The sequence below is a fragment of the Peromyscus californicus genome, unplaced genomic scaffold, assembly GCF_007827085.1.
Source record: "Peromyscus californicus insignis strain IS unplaced genomic scaffold, ASM782708v3 Scaffold_18__1_contigs__length_77618521, whole genome shotgun sequence".
Taxonomy (NCBI): Eukaryota; Metazoa; Chordata; class Mammalia; order Rodentia; family Cricetidae; genus Peromyscus; species Peromyscus californicus.
The window spans coordinates 26474093-26491185 of record NW_026294480.1 but is presented as its reverse complement, the minus strand read 5'-3'; the positions used below and the strand labels follow the sequence as shown (position 1 = coordinate 26491185).

At 43.3% G+C, this 17093-nt stretch overlaps 1 protein-coding gene across 4 annotated transcripts in view; it reads right to left on the bottom strand.

Moving 5' to 3' along the window:
* Npr3 (natriuretic peptide receptor 3) overlaps positions 1–17093 on the bottom strand; it is a 70106-nt gene that overhangs the window by 13751 nt on the left and 39262 nt on the right. For all 4 annotated transcript variants that reach the window (XM_052743116.1, XM_052743114.1, XM_052743113.1 and 1 more), the window contains exon 4: positions 3346–3481. In XM_052743116.1, coding sequence (XP_052599076.1) covers positions 3346–3481 — 136 coding nt within the window. The remainder of the gene's footprint in view (positions 1–3345; positions 3482–17093) is intronic.

The following is a 17093-nucleotide window of genomic DNA, read 5'->3' as shown; positions in this document are numbered from 1 at the left end:
CCTCAGGTCCCAATCAGCTGCCATGTTCAGAGGCCTTTCCTTGACAGCTCTAATCCAGCAGTCTTACCCCATCACTTTTTGTCTCCCTGCTCTGCTTCGTTTTACAGGCCCTGGAGTGGGGGTGGGGATATTGCCTGTTCCTACACACACACATTTGCATGTAAGATAAACTGATTATCTGTGTTCGCTGCTTCATCCCCGGCTCCTTGAACAATGCCTGGGATATCATCGATGCCTGTTGAATGTATTAGACGAGTGAATAGAAAATTGATGCCTGCTCCAGGAACCAGCTCATGCCAGTTTGGAATGTTGGTGAGGTAAGAGGAAAACACTGCCCTTATATACACTATTGACAAAAAATATGCCGGGCGGTGGTGGCGCACGCCTTTAATCCCAGCACTCGGGAGGCAGAGCCAGGCGGATCGCTGTGAGTTCGAGGCCAGCCTGGGCTACCAAGTGAGTTCCAGGAAAGGCGCAAAGCTACACAGAGAAACCCTGTCTCGAAAAACCAAAAAAAAAAAAAATAGATTAGCAGAATTTTCTATAAGATGTTTGACAAATAGCCCTGAAAACATACTTACAAGTAACATTATACTGACTGAACAGGTTATATTTAAGAACATACATATATACATATATATATATATGTGTGTGTGTGTGTGTGTGTGTATACATATATGTACATAGGTATATACAGATATGCATATAGTAATAACTAGTGAAAAATGGAAGAGGCCATGAATGTGAAGGAGAGCAAGAAGGAGTATATATGAGGGTTTGGAGGATAGAAAGAAAAAGGAGAAATGTTTTAATTATTGGTGAGAATGCAAACTTGTACAGCCACTTTGGAAATTAGTATGATGGTTCCTCAGAAAATTGGCAATCAATCTACCTCAAGACCTAATGATACCACTCTTGGGCATGTACCCAAGGAATGCTCAATCATACCACAAGGACACATGCTCAACTATGTTCATAGCAGCACTATTCGTAATAGCAAGAACCTGGAAACAACCTAGATGCCCCTCAACTGAAGAATGGATAAAGAAAATGTGGTACATATACACAATGAAGTACTACTCAGCAGTAAAAAACAATGACATCATGAAATTTGCAGGCAAATGGATGGAACTAGAAAATATCATCCTGAGTGAGGTAACCCAAACCCAGAAGGACAAACATGGTATGTACTCCCTCACAAGTGGATACTAGATGTAAAGCAAAGGATAACCAGACTATAATCCCCAAAAAAATTTAAAAGAAGCCATTTTGGTGGTAAATGAATGAACAAGGCCTATGAAAAGAAAAAGATTGGCAATATTCAGTGCACTTTATAAAGCACCAGCATACTTTGTGTAGCTAGAGTTTTCCTGCCTGGCCCACAGTCAGGACAAATCTCTCTCACCCGCCAGTCCCAAGCCGCTCAAACCCGACCAAGTAAACACAGAGACTTATATTGGTTACAAACTGTATGGCCGTGGCAGGCTTCTTGTTAACTGTTCTTACAGCTTAAATTAATCTATTTCTATTAATCTATACCTTGCCACGTGGCTTGTGGCTTACCGGTACTTTACATCTTCCTTGTCCTGATGGCGGCTGGCAGTGTCTCTCTCACTCAGCCTTCCACTTCCCCGCTCTATTCTCCTCCTTGTCCCACCTATACTTCCTGCCTGGCCACGGGCCAATCAGTGATTTATTTATTGACCAATCAGCAACACATTTGACATACAGACCATCCCACAGCACTTTGAGACCCAGATCCCTCACCATTAGAAATGTTCTCTATGAGAAATATCCACAAAAACTCATCAAGGTGTGCAGGAGCCTCTGACACCATACTGCAGAATAACAAAAACTATAACTAACTGAAGGAAACACCAATCTAAGGTAGCTCAGAAGCTGAGGGTGGTGGAACCTGTAATCCAAGTATTCAGGAGGCAGAGGCAGGAGGAGGGCCTCGTGTTTAAGGCCAGTCTCATCTATATAAGCAAGTTCCAGGTCAGCCAGAACTGCATAGTAAGACCCTGCCTCGAAACAAATAAACAAAAAGAATTAAGGAAATTATTATGCAGCAGAGTCACATTTAACTCTCATTTTAAAATATGTTAGATCTATGAGTGTTCATAGAGAATTTTTTTGACATCCAAAAAGTGATATATAAATATATATGGAACTAAAATGAAAAAAATGGTGTTTACAATGAGACCAGCTTTGTAAAATTTTGACATGGGATATATTGTGTGCTATGAGAAAGCATAACACACCTCTGGCATCACCTCGAAAATTGTTGACAGTGATTGCATTGGAGAAAGGAGGTGAGAAGTGAAGTTTTCACTTTTTATTTTGTACATTTTTATATTGCTTAAGCTTTCTAGCCAAGAATAGTCTCATCTTTAAATGTCAGTGTAGGTTGCTGGAATGATGAGATAATACGCTTTTTGTTGTTATTGTTACACTTTCTGTTTTTGTTGTTTTACTTTTGTTTTTGTTTTTAAGCAGGAATTAATATTCACTACTTTGAAAGTCAATGAAAGCAGAGGGCATGGACCTGCTAACCAGCTCTGACTACCAGGTTGAATATGACAGCTAACATCTTCTGCATTTCACTGAAACCGACATGGTCTGAACACGGGGATGTACACCTGGATTAACATGCTTTTGAGCCTGACTGCAGATCTTCCACACTGATTGTTCTACAGTGAAAACGGCTTATGTTAAATGTGATTTTTTTTTTAAGTGTACAGGGCTCGGGAGATGCCTCTGTGGGTGAAGTGCTTACTGTACAGGCATGATGATCCACGTTCTGACTCTCAGCCCCATGTGAAAAGCTGGGCACAGTGGAATTACAGATTCATATCTGTAACCCTTGTGCTGGAAGAGGCAGAAACAGGCAGGTCTCAAGGGCTTGCTGCCCAGCCAATCTAGCCAAAACAGTGAGCTCCAGATTCAATGAGACACTGCCTCAAAAACTAAGTCAGAGAACAGTGAAACCTGACATGAAGCCCTAGCTTACACACACACACACACACACACACACACACACACACACACACACACACACCATACACACACATACACACACACACACCGTAGTATAAGTATTGTCTAAATAAACAAGGAACAGGACAGTTTTTAATGAAGTAAAATTTGCTCAAAGCATGTTCACATGCATTACATTGTTTGATCTTATTTTTACAAGCCCGTGAGGTGAGTTGGCTTATTCTCCATGCTTTAAACCTGGAAAAAGCAAGTCTCTAGAAAGAGTCTTGGTTGCCGCAGAAAGCAACCACAGAAGCAGAGGCTCACTTGGCTGCAGCGTTGCTGCCATGGAAACTGAATCCCTACCTTCAAAAGTCCTGTTCCAGGTCTGCTGGATGATTTTCCCCCCATCCTTCTTGCTGTAGCCAGCTCTGAGTACTTCGTGTAAAGCCAGAACGTAGAGGAGGATGGCATCATGGAACCCTTCAACAAACATGTTCACCTGCAAAGGAAACCCACTGAGTGAACCTGGGAACCTGATGATTCATGGTCATCAATGGCACAGCAAACAAAATGGTCCACCCTGAGTCTGAAGGTGTGAGATCAATGGAGGAAGTGGGCAGAGCTATCAAAAGTAACTACCAAGAGTCTTATCATGGTTTCCTGGCACTGAGTAGGAAAAACTCTTCCTGACTTGAGAATTTACAGAGCAAACACAACATTATAGAAGTCAAAGCAACCATCCTGTTGTCCAGGTTAATTATTCCAGGAACTTCAACCCTCTTTTCATGAAGTTCCCCTTCTACCCACATCTTCCATCAGCCTCAACTCAGCATGAGTCCAGCTCCCTGGTGAATCTGCTCCAACTTCCACCACATATATGATCTCTTTACATTCTGAGTGTAGGACACATGGACAGAACAGTAGTAACTGGGCAAGTTGAGGCAGAGAAGTCAAGAGTTTGAGGCCAGCCTACACTACATGGCAAGACCTTGTCTCAAAACATCAAAACAAAAATATAGGTATCCATTTGTGCAAACTCAAACAAAAGGTTATCAATTGCCAACACATACCAGAGATACAAAGAATGGACACTGCTTTCTGCCTGCCTTGGGAGGGGGCAGCATTGTCTTCTGCTATATTGACAAAAACACCACAGTCTCTCTTTCTATCCTCTGCCAAGCTCCAAGGGCAGAATGGACGCATCTTGACCATTGATACATTTTGTTCGATCTCTGGCTCAGGAAGGGTATCCTTGCTCTCCATGTACTTAGTTTTATAAATGGAAAAACTTAGGAAGAACTTAGGGAAGTTCTTCATCATGTTGAGTTTTGTTTCTTTAATTGGTACCCGTGCACATGGTGTAGAACCTTCTTCAAGGGTAATTGCCAGAATCATATGGAATCACAGCATAAAGTGTTTGGTGTTTATCAAGTATTCAGCAACTAGTTTTATGGACCATGTGATGTTCTCGGTACTGTACTTGAGTCTTATTCAGAATACAGTGAAGACATAAAATAGAGCAGTTAGTGTTACAGACTGGGGAAGGATGATAAAGAGAAACTTGATGGTGGTGGCAAAAGCTGAACGGAATTCTGAAAATGAACAGATGTTTGGAAGGGCGGAAGGTTGGAAAAAAGACTCTGAGTAGAGTCATGTGGCAAAGGCCTATCCTGACCACTGCTACATTAAAAACAACTGTTCTGCTGGCCTGAAGCAAGAAGGGCAAGCTACATGGACAAGCAGCAGAAACTCGGACCCCTGAGACTAAGTCCTCCTCGGGGAACTTAGACTGTCCTCAGTAGGCATCTGATCGCTTGACTTAAATGATCCTCCTTAGAAAGACAGTAAGTCCCTTTCAGCAGGTCCTACTTCCACATTTACACCTTGACAACAGAAACTGGAGGGAAGTGAGCAAGTTCCACCTTGAAACACTGGGTGACTTACAAACTCTGCACAGAAGTCACAAAATAGTCACACCTTGTTTCAAAAGTCCGAGTTAGTGACAGAAAGTCATGGCTACAGGAAGAACTGGGGACTCCTCAGAGGACACTCGGAGATGCTTCTGTGAGAAACTGCCTGTCCTGTCGCTCTACAGAGGAACCCAGGGGAAAAGTGCCTCCACTAACCTTCTGTATGGCCTGACTCTAGGGCATATTCACAAATGGTGTCTCATGTCTCATATTCACAAAGGCACACTCACAGACGGCATCCCCTGTTTCAAGGGCACACTCACAGAGAGCAGCTCAATGTCCAACTTCATTTGTCCTCATCCCAACCATTGTTGAGTCCTGTGTTGCACTATAGGAACAAATATTTCAGATTTGCCAAAGCCCAGAGCCTGGGCTGCTCCAGTTCTGCCTTTCCTAGCTGTGTTCCTACCTCCTTCTGGTCCTTCAATTCCTCACTAGGAAATGAAAGAATGACAGGACCTTCCTCCTGAGATTGCCATCTATTTCCTCCGACTTGAGAAATGCAAAGGACTTCAAACAGCTTCTGTCAGCTGTTATTGTCGCCGTGTCTAGAGACAGAGGAGTTCCACACCCAGGAATTCTGCCTAGCTTCTAATTCCAAATAGCAACATTCAATAAGCGACCTACCTTACTGACCCATTTTATACTTAATGGAAAGTAGAGCTTCTCTTTCACACTCTGGTACCCCAGACAGATCTCTTATAACATCATGATCCTAACGATGCCTAGTAGAATAGCACTGTCCAAGATGGTCTGTCCCACTGACCCTTGGGGAGAGGTGGAATATAGGACAGGTTCAAAGTCACAGAGATCTTGTAGTTAGCAACTAGCTGGATCCACAGTCTACTCCTAATCCAGATACCTCACTCAGTCTCTCAGTCTCCTGAGTCCTCATTTGTGAAGTAAAGGACTTGACTTAGCACTAGATCACCTAACAGAGATTTTCTGGAGACTAAATGAATTAGAGTATTAAAACACCTAAGAAAGTTCTGGAGATGATGAAAGCCTTGGGCAGATGTTGGTTCTTACTCTGAGCTGTCAAACTTAAGTCTCCGAGACACTATTTTCTTAGGCAAAGAATGCTATAGAAATAACATCAACCAGTCAAAGATAATTTTCAGCTGCCTTGAATATGCTAATTTAATTTTCCAAAGGAATACAAAATTTTCACTTAGACCATGAAGTCATGATGATTTGAGAAAGCACGCATGCTGATGAATTTTAATAGGTAGACTTAAGCTGTTAAATTTAATTCTCAAGACATGATCATTTCCCCCCCCCCCCCACGTCTAGCCTCTCTTTCATAGCTTTATAGAAATCACCTTGCTGCAGGGGAAAGTCATGGAACCATAGTTGTGACATGTGGGGGATGTAGATGCCTCAAGGAAGCTCTAGGTTTCCCTTATTTTCCTGAAGCTATCGGCTACTAATTGTTGGCTTCGGGAGAAGGAGTCGTTTCTCCAGTGCCAGAGTCACTGTCAAGTTGCCCATGTTCCAGTGAATAACGTCCCACCCCTGCTCATGCAAGTATCCTTAATGAAATTTAAGGGGTTATAATTTTTTAAAAGAAGTGGAACTAGAAAGGGAATGTATTAGGTAAAGAGGGAGCTCAGCAGCCACAGGAGAGAAATAAGAGGGGGTAACAATGGACATGAAAATGACCAAAATACATTAAATATATGCATGAAATTGTCAGAGTAATAAGTACTGGAAAGGGGAGGACCATTGTTGTGCTCAGTCTTCCTGAATTTTGTTCTTGCATGTCATGCTCTGTAAATTCCTGTTCCTGGGGCCCCTAGGGCATTCCTGCTTAAAATATGGCATGAGCTCCTGGGTCTTGTCATCATCATCATCATCATCCTATCCTCCTTTCTAAATCCTCACCCAGGGACACTCTACTGAGGTTGGCTACTCAGAATACTGGTCATGCAACCTCTCCCCATGCCCTAATTGTCCTTCCCATTCTATCCCTCTTGATGTATCCATGGCCCATCAAGCACAATAGGAAGAATAACCGTCTGACCAAGAAGGATGAACTTGGATTGTGTTTGTCCTAACAAGTTCGATGCCAAAACAGGACAGACAGGCTCTGAAGATAAACTCTGGTCTGAAATCTCCTAGTGTCTTGATTTGCAAGTGGATCACTACAGTTACCTCCTGCCCTCTCAAAGTGGCTGAGTGTCACCCTCTCCCTTCGGGGGAGGATGCTGACCCTGCTGAAGCTGCCGGCACCCTGGCCTACTGCGGAGGAGGTTTCATCACACCTACCTCATAGGCCCTTGAGTCAGGAGCAAAACCCCAGAGACTGTCTTTTCTCGAGGAGAACATTCTCACTCTCACATTTTTTTTTTTAAAGTGGGAGGGAAGCCCGTTAGCACATTATAACCACTGTAAATTGCAAGTGCAAATTAAGGAGAAAAATGGAGATGGGGGGGGGTGAGACAATATTAAGTCGTATTAGGAACACTTTCCTTCAGACCTCCAGACTAGAAGGAACCAGGTCAGCTTGGTCTGCCTCCCTGACTCTGGACAGAAGAACACTTGAACCTCAAGGCCCTGGTTGAGACACAGCACACTGTTGTTACCATCACAGGAAATGGGATTCCCTTACCCAAGCAACTTGTTTGGGTGTTCATCATCTGTTTTCGTTACGTAAACACCCTGTCAAAAGCAGCTGAGGGAAGGAAGGATTTATTTTGCCTCAGAGTTCAAGGGGTCAGCTCATCATGGAGGCAAAGTCCTGGTAGCAGCTGCGTGAAGCGGCTAGTCACGTGGTGGTCGTCAGGAAGCGGAGAGCAATGAGTGCTCGTGTTCGGCTAGCTTCTTCCTTTGGATGTAACCCAGTGCGCAAGTCCAGGGAAGCTGACACTCCCCTTTAGTGCGGCTTGCCCCACCTCAATTAGACAAACCCTCCCGGGCATGTCTAGAGGTTTACCTAATCTAAATAATCTCTTACGGGTATGCCCAGAAGCTTGTCTCTCAGAGACTCCAGAGCCTCTGGAACTGACAATCAAAACCCACCATCACAGCACCCTTTGAGCCAGAAAATCCTCCCTTCACACCACTTGCTGAGGTCTTAAATTCCTAAATGCAGCCACTCCCCGGCTAGATAATGAACAAGTTGGATTAAGAAAACATGACAGTTTACAATCCCCACCAGACAGAATCACTGTCCCACACAGAGAGGCTGTACACATGGAAGTCGTGACAAGACCTCTGCCCTGCCAGCAATGCTAGCCACATTCTTTGGAGAAAGAAGAAAGCCGAATGGAGGGAGCCGAATAAAAGGAATCATATTTGTCCTTTTTCAAACGAGCGTAGATAGACTTGGGATTCACAGCACGCTCCCCTCGCTTCCACGGCACAGTATCTTCCCCATTCTCTCTGGGGAGGCAAACTCAGGTTTAGGTGAATTCCTGGATGCTTGTGAGTAAGTAGAGCGTGCTGCCTGCTTCAAACGTTGTGTATCACGAGAGAGGCCTGTAAAATCCGAGTGCCTGGATACCGGAAAAAGTCTGTAAAGCTCTCAGGTGGAAGCTGTTGGAAGAAAACTCCCAGAGGCGAGGGCCGAGCTAGGCTGTCCTGGGCTTTTGCTTGTGGCATTCGCATGAACTCAAGCACGTCACAAGGTGGTTCTATCGTCCTTACCACAAACCGTTGGTTCTCAATGCAAATGAGGAAAGCTGTGGGTGTTAATTTCTCTGAAAAAAAAGACATGCCTTCTAAGCTCTCATGCAGCTGAAGATCACATAGAGGAAAGTGGGATTTTGAAGGAGAGTTAGTAAGAGATGAGCCGTGGACTGTTCTTCCCCCTTCACAGTTAACAAGGGCAGCATCACCTGGTCAAATGGGCATTATAGTGAGGCCTTGAAAGTGGGTCTTGTCCAATGCCCATGTGCCACCGGCACAGCAGAGAGCAGGAGTGGCTTGGGAATGCTACATGGGTAGCTCAAAGGCCAAAGATCATTTTACATTTGAGAAACACTTAATACATCACTTCTTTATTGTTTATACTTTAAACTTTATGTACACTTTATATTTCAAAAATATACTACCTAGGGCTGGAAAGTCAACTCAGTGGATAAAGTGAAGCAGGAGAACGGGGGGTTGGATGGGTAGAACCCACGTGAATGCCGGGTGGACATGGTGGCTCCCCTGTAAGTCTGTTGCTCAGATGAGGACCGGAGTTTGGATCAGTAGAACCCACGTGAATGCCGGGTGGACATGGTGGCTCCCCTGTAAGTTTATTGCTCAGATGAGGACCAGAGTTTGGATCGGTAGAACCCACATGATGCTGGGTGGACATGGTGGCTCACCTCTAAGTCTATTACTCAGATGAGGACCGGAGTTTGGATCGGTAGAACCCACATGATGCCGGGTAGACATGGTGGCTCACCTCTAAGTCTATTGCTCAGTTGATGGAAACAGGATCCCTGGCCAATTAGCTGCACTGGCTGTTTAGGCAAGCTCTGGGTTTAATTGAGAAACTCTGCCCTCAATGAATAAGGTAGGGAGCTACTAAGGAAGACTTTCTGCCATCAACCTCGGGCCTCTATATACATGTGTGCACATATGCAAACACACATGTTTACCTCCATGCATACACACACCACACAAACGTACTCCATGTATTATCCATTTTCATTCAATTTCCCTTTAAGTCATAAGGCTAAAAGTCTATAACCTTGCCATGGTAGAAAGTACCATGTTCCGACTACCAGACTCTTTCCACTCTCGCTTTGACTGACTGATGCCCTACTCTTCTGTGCTGGTCCTATCTTCATAAAATTCACCCTCGATCACTTGCTGACTTACTTCAGCCTTGGGGGAAGTTAATCTAAACATTGCACACCTTACCTTTCATGGATTCTAAGAAAATAATGCATGCAGCTTCTTGAAGTTCAGACGTCTTACCAACAATGGAGCTAAGGTGAAGTGTAAACCTAATTAATCTTATCAATAAAAACCAGGAGTCAGATATGAGGGTGAAAACCTGAAAGATCAGAGAAGCAAAGGAGCAGCCACCAGTGACTTCCTAACTCTTCCATTCCTCTGACCAACTACCAGAGAGTAGTTGCCTGTTTACAGGGGGAGAGTTTCTTCTCCCCCATCGCCTAGAACACAACGGATTAGAAAAAAAATGTCTTTGAAAGACCATAAAATAATGTCCCCATTCATCCCTCATAAGGACTGGACTGACAGTGTAGACAGCCTGAGGGCCACAAGACTGGCATGTGGAACTCATTAACCTGAGCAAACACTAGCAAGGAAATCTACCCAGGTCTGCTGAAGAAGAGCCATGAATGGGATTCTAGGGCTTCACACTGGGAGTTGGCAGACACAGGCCACCGGTGGCAATGACCTTTGTATGCACTCCCAGTGTTCACATGGGGAATTGCATCGTCTGATATGTTTGTCCTTTGAATGTATCATACACACACACACACACACACACACACACACACAATTTATACATGTATCTCATCACTCATTTTACTAGAAGGTTTAGTTGAAAAGGAATATCCATAATGACATAATTGTCACTAGCTCTCAGATGAGCAAGTGAGTGATATCTTTCCTTAGCCTTAATATCTCACTTATATACAAGTAGACGTCTCTGGAAAGCTGGTGACTCAACCCCCACATGACTATGTGGAATCCATGTGGTCTGTGTCCTTTTCAAGGCAGGACATTCAGATGGGTGAAGGCAGGTTCAGACAACAGGTACCATGCAAGGCCGTGACACAGATACCAAGAAAGGAAGAGAGGAGAGACCAGGCAGAGGCAGACAGGAGGGTCAGAGAGAGATTAAGGTCAAGGTGCCAGGGCCTGCTGTCCTCCACAAGTACCATAGAAGGCGCTTTTCAATTGCTATAGGACTTACAATTTTGGTGACCTCTCCCTCCTTCGCCCCATCCAGCCTAGGATTACAGCAGCTTGGCATCCTTTACTGGTTTTCCTCAACCTCTCCTCCTCCACGCCCATTTCTTTGCAAATAGTATCTTTATTAAGTTCTGTTATTTTCCATGTCTTCTCTTTCCTCCCGGGGACACCCATAGATACACCTACCTTCTGTTCTTAGTGAAACTTTACTGAAACTACACTTGTTCTTACTGAAACTTTCTCTGGCCAGCCAATCCCTCCTTTCTTCTGAGACTACACTACGTACAAGTTTGTATTGTTTCTCTCATCAGTCTCTTTGGCATATGTGCATGGCTGTGTACCTAGCACCGCACAGCTACAGAGTGTACAAAGCACATCACAAGCACAGTTCTTTTCCTAGGTCCGAGGCCCAGCGTCTGACACAGAAACTGCACTCACTTGGGTTGACACCACTGTCACCTGTCACTTCTTGCTCCTCTCGCCTGTGCCTGCCTCTAGCATGCCACTTCCTCAGTTGCTTGCTAATACTAAATGCTGTAAACCAGGGGAAGAAGTCACAGGGCTTGATACATGTTTAACATGAGGGTAAAGCAGGCATAGTCCCTGGGGACTCCAGAGGCTGAGACCCTGGACTGTTGGAGCTCCCAGGCTTGAGGCCAGTCTAGGCAATATAGTGAGATCCCATCTTAAAAATCAGAACAGACACAGAATAAATGGTTTCAAAGTTAGAATTTGAGGGCCCCTCTCATGATAAAAGCAATAAATTACATTGTGTTTTAGCTGTTCAAAGGCCTTCTTTTCACATTGTTGGTTGAGATTGCTGTGATGTTGGTTCCACACCTGCTGCTGAAGGACTTCTAGAGCAATACTGGGAGGCTCGTACTGAAGGTAGCGAGTTCAACTGGTGAATTAGGGAGCTGAATCTTTACTTAAGAGATCTTCTCCATCAAGTTTGCTACCAAAAAAATAAAACTAAATTAATTACCACTGCCTCCATAGAAATCCCAGTGTTCTACATTTTGGAAATTATGTGTAAATGAAGTAAAAGTATTACGGGCAGCTTTGGGGCATGCTACATGGTGACTGTTTGCCTACAGTGTGAGATTTGTATAAAGATAAACAACACAATAGAACAAAGTAAGTAATCTAAAATCCACACACATTTACACAGTCATCTGAGTTTGACTAAGACACCTGAGCAACTCAATGGGGTGGGGGGTGGATCTTTTCAGCACATAGCAGGACTCAAAAACAAAAAGGATGGGAAAAAAAACTAAAATTTGACTCTCACAGAAGATACAAAAAGTCATTTGAGATGAATCCTAAACATAAGCATGCTAGCTAAATCTTTTAGTGAGCCCAAAAGAAAATGAAATATCATTGTGATTTTGGTGCTGGCAAATTTTTGTTAAAGAGAAAGCACAAAAGGACTGAACGTTTAAAAATGTCTTCAAAAAAAAAAGTAGGGCTGGGGAGATGGCTTGGTGTTATGTGACTGTCACACACATGTGAGGACCTGAGTTCAGATCCCCAGAACCCACGGGACACAGAAGTATGCACCAGTACTCCCAACATGCCTACAAGGAGGCAGAGACAGGAGAATCCCCAGGATCTATGTCATTGGCCAGTTGGCCTGAAGGACACAGCAGTGACCCAATAAATGACCCTGATTCAGACAGGGGGGCGGGGAAGACCTACACTGGAGGTCATCCTCTGACCTCCACACACACCCCAGAGCACATGCAAGAGAGGATTCACACACATGGACATGTCCCACATACAATGAACAGATAAATAAATGCTTGAAAATAAATACTACCAAAAAGCAAATGAAAAACTGAGACAAAATATCCATTAGAAAGACATCTGATTTACACGCAGAATATTTTAAGAACAGCTTTTTGTGCCAGGAGCAAAAAGAAACAACCTGTTTAAACAAGCAGCCCACATCAGCAGACAGGTCCCCAAAACGACACAATCAGCAAGCACCTGCAAAGAGACCCCACGCCTCAAGGCATCAGAGGAACAGAACCCAAACTCATGAGGAACAGTTTTACCCCCATCAAATCACCAAGGTTGAAAGGTTGGTGCCTCGGAGTGTGGCTGTAGCTGCAAAATGACTGTAGCTCTCACACTGCTGCCAGGAATGTGAAATGGAACTACGTTGTCAGTTTCTTACAAAATTAAGTATGTATCTATGCTATTAACCCAACAGTTTCATTCCAAGTGATTTATACAGCAGAAGTAAAGCATACATCCACCAAAAGATTCATACACATGCTCACCACAGGTGTGACCAAAACAGTGTCAAACTGGAAAAAAAAATACATCCACTAAAAGAATAAGCAAACCCATGGCGTGTTTATATGAGAGAATGGAATGCAGCCATTACAAGAAGAATAAAATATAAATACCCGTGACAGGATGCAAAACTTCAGAAGCACCATATGGTACGGGGGAAGCCATACAAGTATACAGGATTCCACTCCTACAGTATGTGCTGTGCGAATTTAGAAACTAGCAAAATTAAAGCATGAAAACAATGAAGGTGGGAGGTAAGCAGAAAGCAACATGAAGGAAGGAAGTGTGTGTGCGAGTGTGTGTGTGTGTGTGTGTGTGTGTGTGTGTGTGTGTCCATGCACACACAAATGGAAATGTCCTGTGTTCAATGGAGTGGTAGTTATATGTATGTATCAAAAGTATATTATATGCTATGGATTTAACTTTACATGAGTTTTAAAAAAATAATAGCTTATATTCTAGACACATACTAAAATATTCACAGGTGAAATGCTGGCAATGCCTCAGATTATCAGGGTCTGAGGTGGGTTAGCATTACACTTGAAATTGGATGTCTGATCACTGTAGAAGCATGCTAAGTGGTGAGCACACAGAATTTCACATTAGTGGGCTCTCTATTTGCGGAAGAACTTTTTGGGGTTTTGTTTGTTTGTTTGTTTGTTTGGGTTGTTACTGCTATTGCTGCCATTGTCACTGCTGCTATTAGAAACAGAATGTCACTCTGTACCCAGAGCTGGCCTTGAACACACAGTGTAGCCTAGACTGCCTTTCAGCTTATGGCAATCCTTCTGCCTCGGTACCCCCAGTGCTAACAATATAGGCACAGGCCACCACTCCAAGCCTTCTTCTTCTTCTTCTTTTTTTTTTTTCTGAGACAGGGTCCCTCTGTGTAGCTTTGGAGCCTGTCCTGGAACTCACTTTGTAGACCAGGCTGGCCTCAAACTCACAGAACTCCTCCTGCCTCTGTCTCCCAAGTGCTGGGATTAAAGGCGTGCGCCACCACCGCCCAACTCCAAGGCTTCTTTATTAATCAATTCCCAAATTGGGGGGGGGAGGCCCAGAAATTTCTGAAAGCTTTTCTTCGGGTGATGGGTGTGTTTAAAACATTTGAAAATCCTAACAGTAAGGTCAGCATTTTTCGTTCATTTCTGTGCTGTTTCCTTATCATTGGACTGAAACGTTTTTTAAAGATACCTACAGGTCTCAAGTACCAACTTAAAAGAATAGGCCAACAGACCAGATCTCATTTTTAATCCATTCTTAATGAATTCTTTAAACCATTGAGCAGACCGCTGTAAAGTAGTAAAGTAGCTACAAGTAATGAGCTCTGAATGAAGCCATCTCATGGGAGCAAAGTGGTCGGTGGGTGATATTCAGGCCCAGCTGCCATGGCAAACTACCAGTAGAAGCCTGCCACTCAGGTGATAGGGTGCAGCCAGACAGATATGGGGTGTCATCCATAGAGAAAATGCCACCTCTGCCTGGAGATGAACACATGTGCTACACACACACACACACACACACACACACACACACACACACACACACAATGTGTTTAGAGAGAAAGAGGCCAAAGAAAGAAGCTTGCAAAATAGCAATACTTGTGGAGCAAGTAGTTAAAAAAAAAAATTCATCAAAGACTTGACACACAGATCTAGTTAGAAAACTTGCACGTAGTGGTGCTTGGGCAGCCAAGGAAGGAGCAAGTTTCCAAGTTAGAGAGACATCTTTCCAAATAACTCTTTTGAGGAGGCCCTTCACAGGAGCTATTATGTCATTGTCCCCCAGCCGTGTCTAATGCATTCCTGCTTCCAAGTTTGTGTTCCTTTTATTTGTCTCAGTTAAAAGGCTTATTGGTCCTTACCCATCAAAAGCCATCCGCCCAGGCACTGGGCTGTCCTCAGAGTACCTAGAACGACACTTTGTCTCAAGGAGGAGCTTAGTAAGTGCTTGATGGTGTCCACAAAGGCCTAGTCAACAACATCTTCAGGCTCAACTACATATCCTTGGTGACACATAGGTCAAGTGGTTGGTTGATACAAAGGTTCATGCACTTAGAGGACACCCAATAAAGAAGACAGCCCTCATTCTGGTCAATCCAAGGAGAGGGCAGATGGTTACCATCAATATATGTCACCTCTGAGTATGGAAAAGGAGAAATGCCCAAAGATTAAGGTGAATAGAGTCTATACTATTAAAGGGCTCAAATTAGTATTGTTAATATGATCCAGGACTTCTAAATAAATAACTCCCATCTCTTTAAGATCTTTAGGATATGATAGCAGCACAGATATCTGACTTTATTCCCCCATAGAGATAGCAGAGTGGAAGAGGTAAATGATAAAAAATCTCAAATTAAAGCCAAAAGTCAAATTGTTATATCAAAAATAAAAATCCCTACCTCTAAACCACAATCCATGGGGCCAACATTTTTAGATCATTATCAAATTAAATAAGTTTGCTCCAATAGGGGAAAAAGAACATACAGATTAATTCTTAATAATATCCTAAAGCTCAGCCCACTTTCAAATTGCAAGCTGGTTAAGAGGGTTGAATCCTGAGTAGTATGTTATTCTGTTCTTCCTGTTTAACAATTTGCTGGGTCCCAGGAAAAATATCAGCTAAAACTGCCACTACATGCTGCTTGCAGGGCCTGGGAATTTTCTACATGCAGTTGCTAGGCTCTTTCCTTTGGCCACCCTCACACAGTGCACTTAAAGTTATAAAATCCCTCTCCAATCGTTTTTCCTAACTCCTGAGAGTAACTTCATATGATTTTATCCACTTAACAGATTAAAGTCTCTGGCATATAGGCGCCCTTATGTCATGGGTTGTGTTAATGACCATTGTCTTAGTTTCATTTCTGTTGCTGTGGTATAAATACCCTGACAAAAATGAAATAAGGTAAAAAGGATTGCTAAACTCACAATTCCAGATTGTGGTCCATCAGTATCCAATGGCCCATCAGTACCCAATAGTCCATCAGTATCAGGGATGTCACAGTGACTGGAGCTTGAGAAAACTGGTCATGTTGAATCCACAGTCAAAAGAGAGTGACAGATGCATGCACACTTGTGCTCAGCTCAGTTTCCCCTCTTACTTAAATGGTTGAGGAACTAGAGAACGGTGCTGCCCACTTTCATGCTGGCTTTTCCCACATCAATTAACATAATCATGAAAATCCCTCAGAGGCATGTCCATAGAGCAATCTAATCTAGAACATTCCTCAGTGGATCTCCCTTCTCAAGTAGGTCTGCATTGTGTCAAAATAACAATTAAAAATGACTATCAACTAACTTCTTAAAATTATTTCTTTGGGTTTGGGGGGGTTGTAATATAATCCATCATTTCCCTGTTCTCTTTCCTCCCTCCAAACCCTCCCATATACCCCTTGCTCTTTTTCAATTTCATGGCTTCTGTTTTCATTAATTGTTGTAATATACACACATGTATGTATGTATGTATGTATGTATGTATGTATGTATGTTGATATGTGTGTGTATTCCTAAATATATAAGTACAACCTAGTTGGTCTGTATGATGTTACTTGTATGTGTGTTTTCAGGGCTGACCATTTGGTGGTGTAAAACCAATTGGTATGTTCTTCCCTAGGGGAGACTATTTCTTCCACTCTCAGCACTGCCTATAGTTCTTTGTATATGGTTGAGATTCCTGGACTTTCTCCAACCTCTTCCATGTCAACATAGCTCAGGGATCAATGTGAAAGAAGGGGCAAAAAGATTGTAAGAGCTAGAAAAACAGGGAGTTTGCTGTGAGATTGTGTCTCCTAGGAGCTACACCCATAAAGTCTCACAAACATGTCTGCCTAGTCATGAGCTGAACAAGGTCAACCAACATTATTGAACCACAACCCTGGGCTCCCCCACCACATGTACCTATGCAGACAGTATCAATGGTTAGGCTTCATGAACCAGATCTCTGGCCTATAGCTACAAA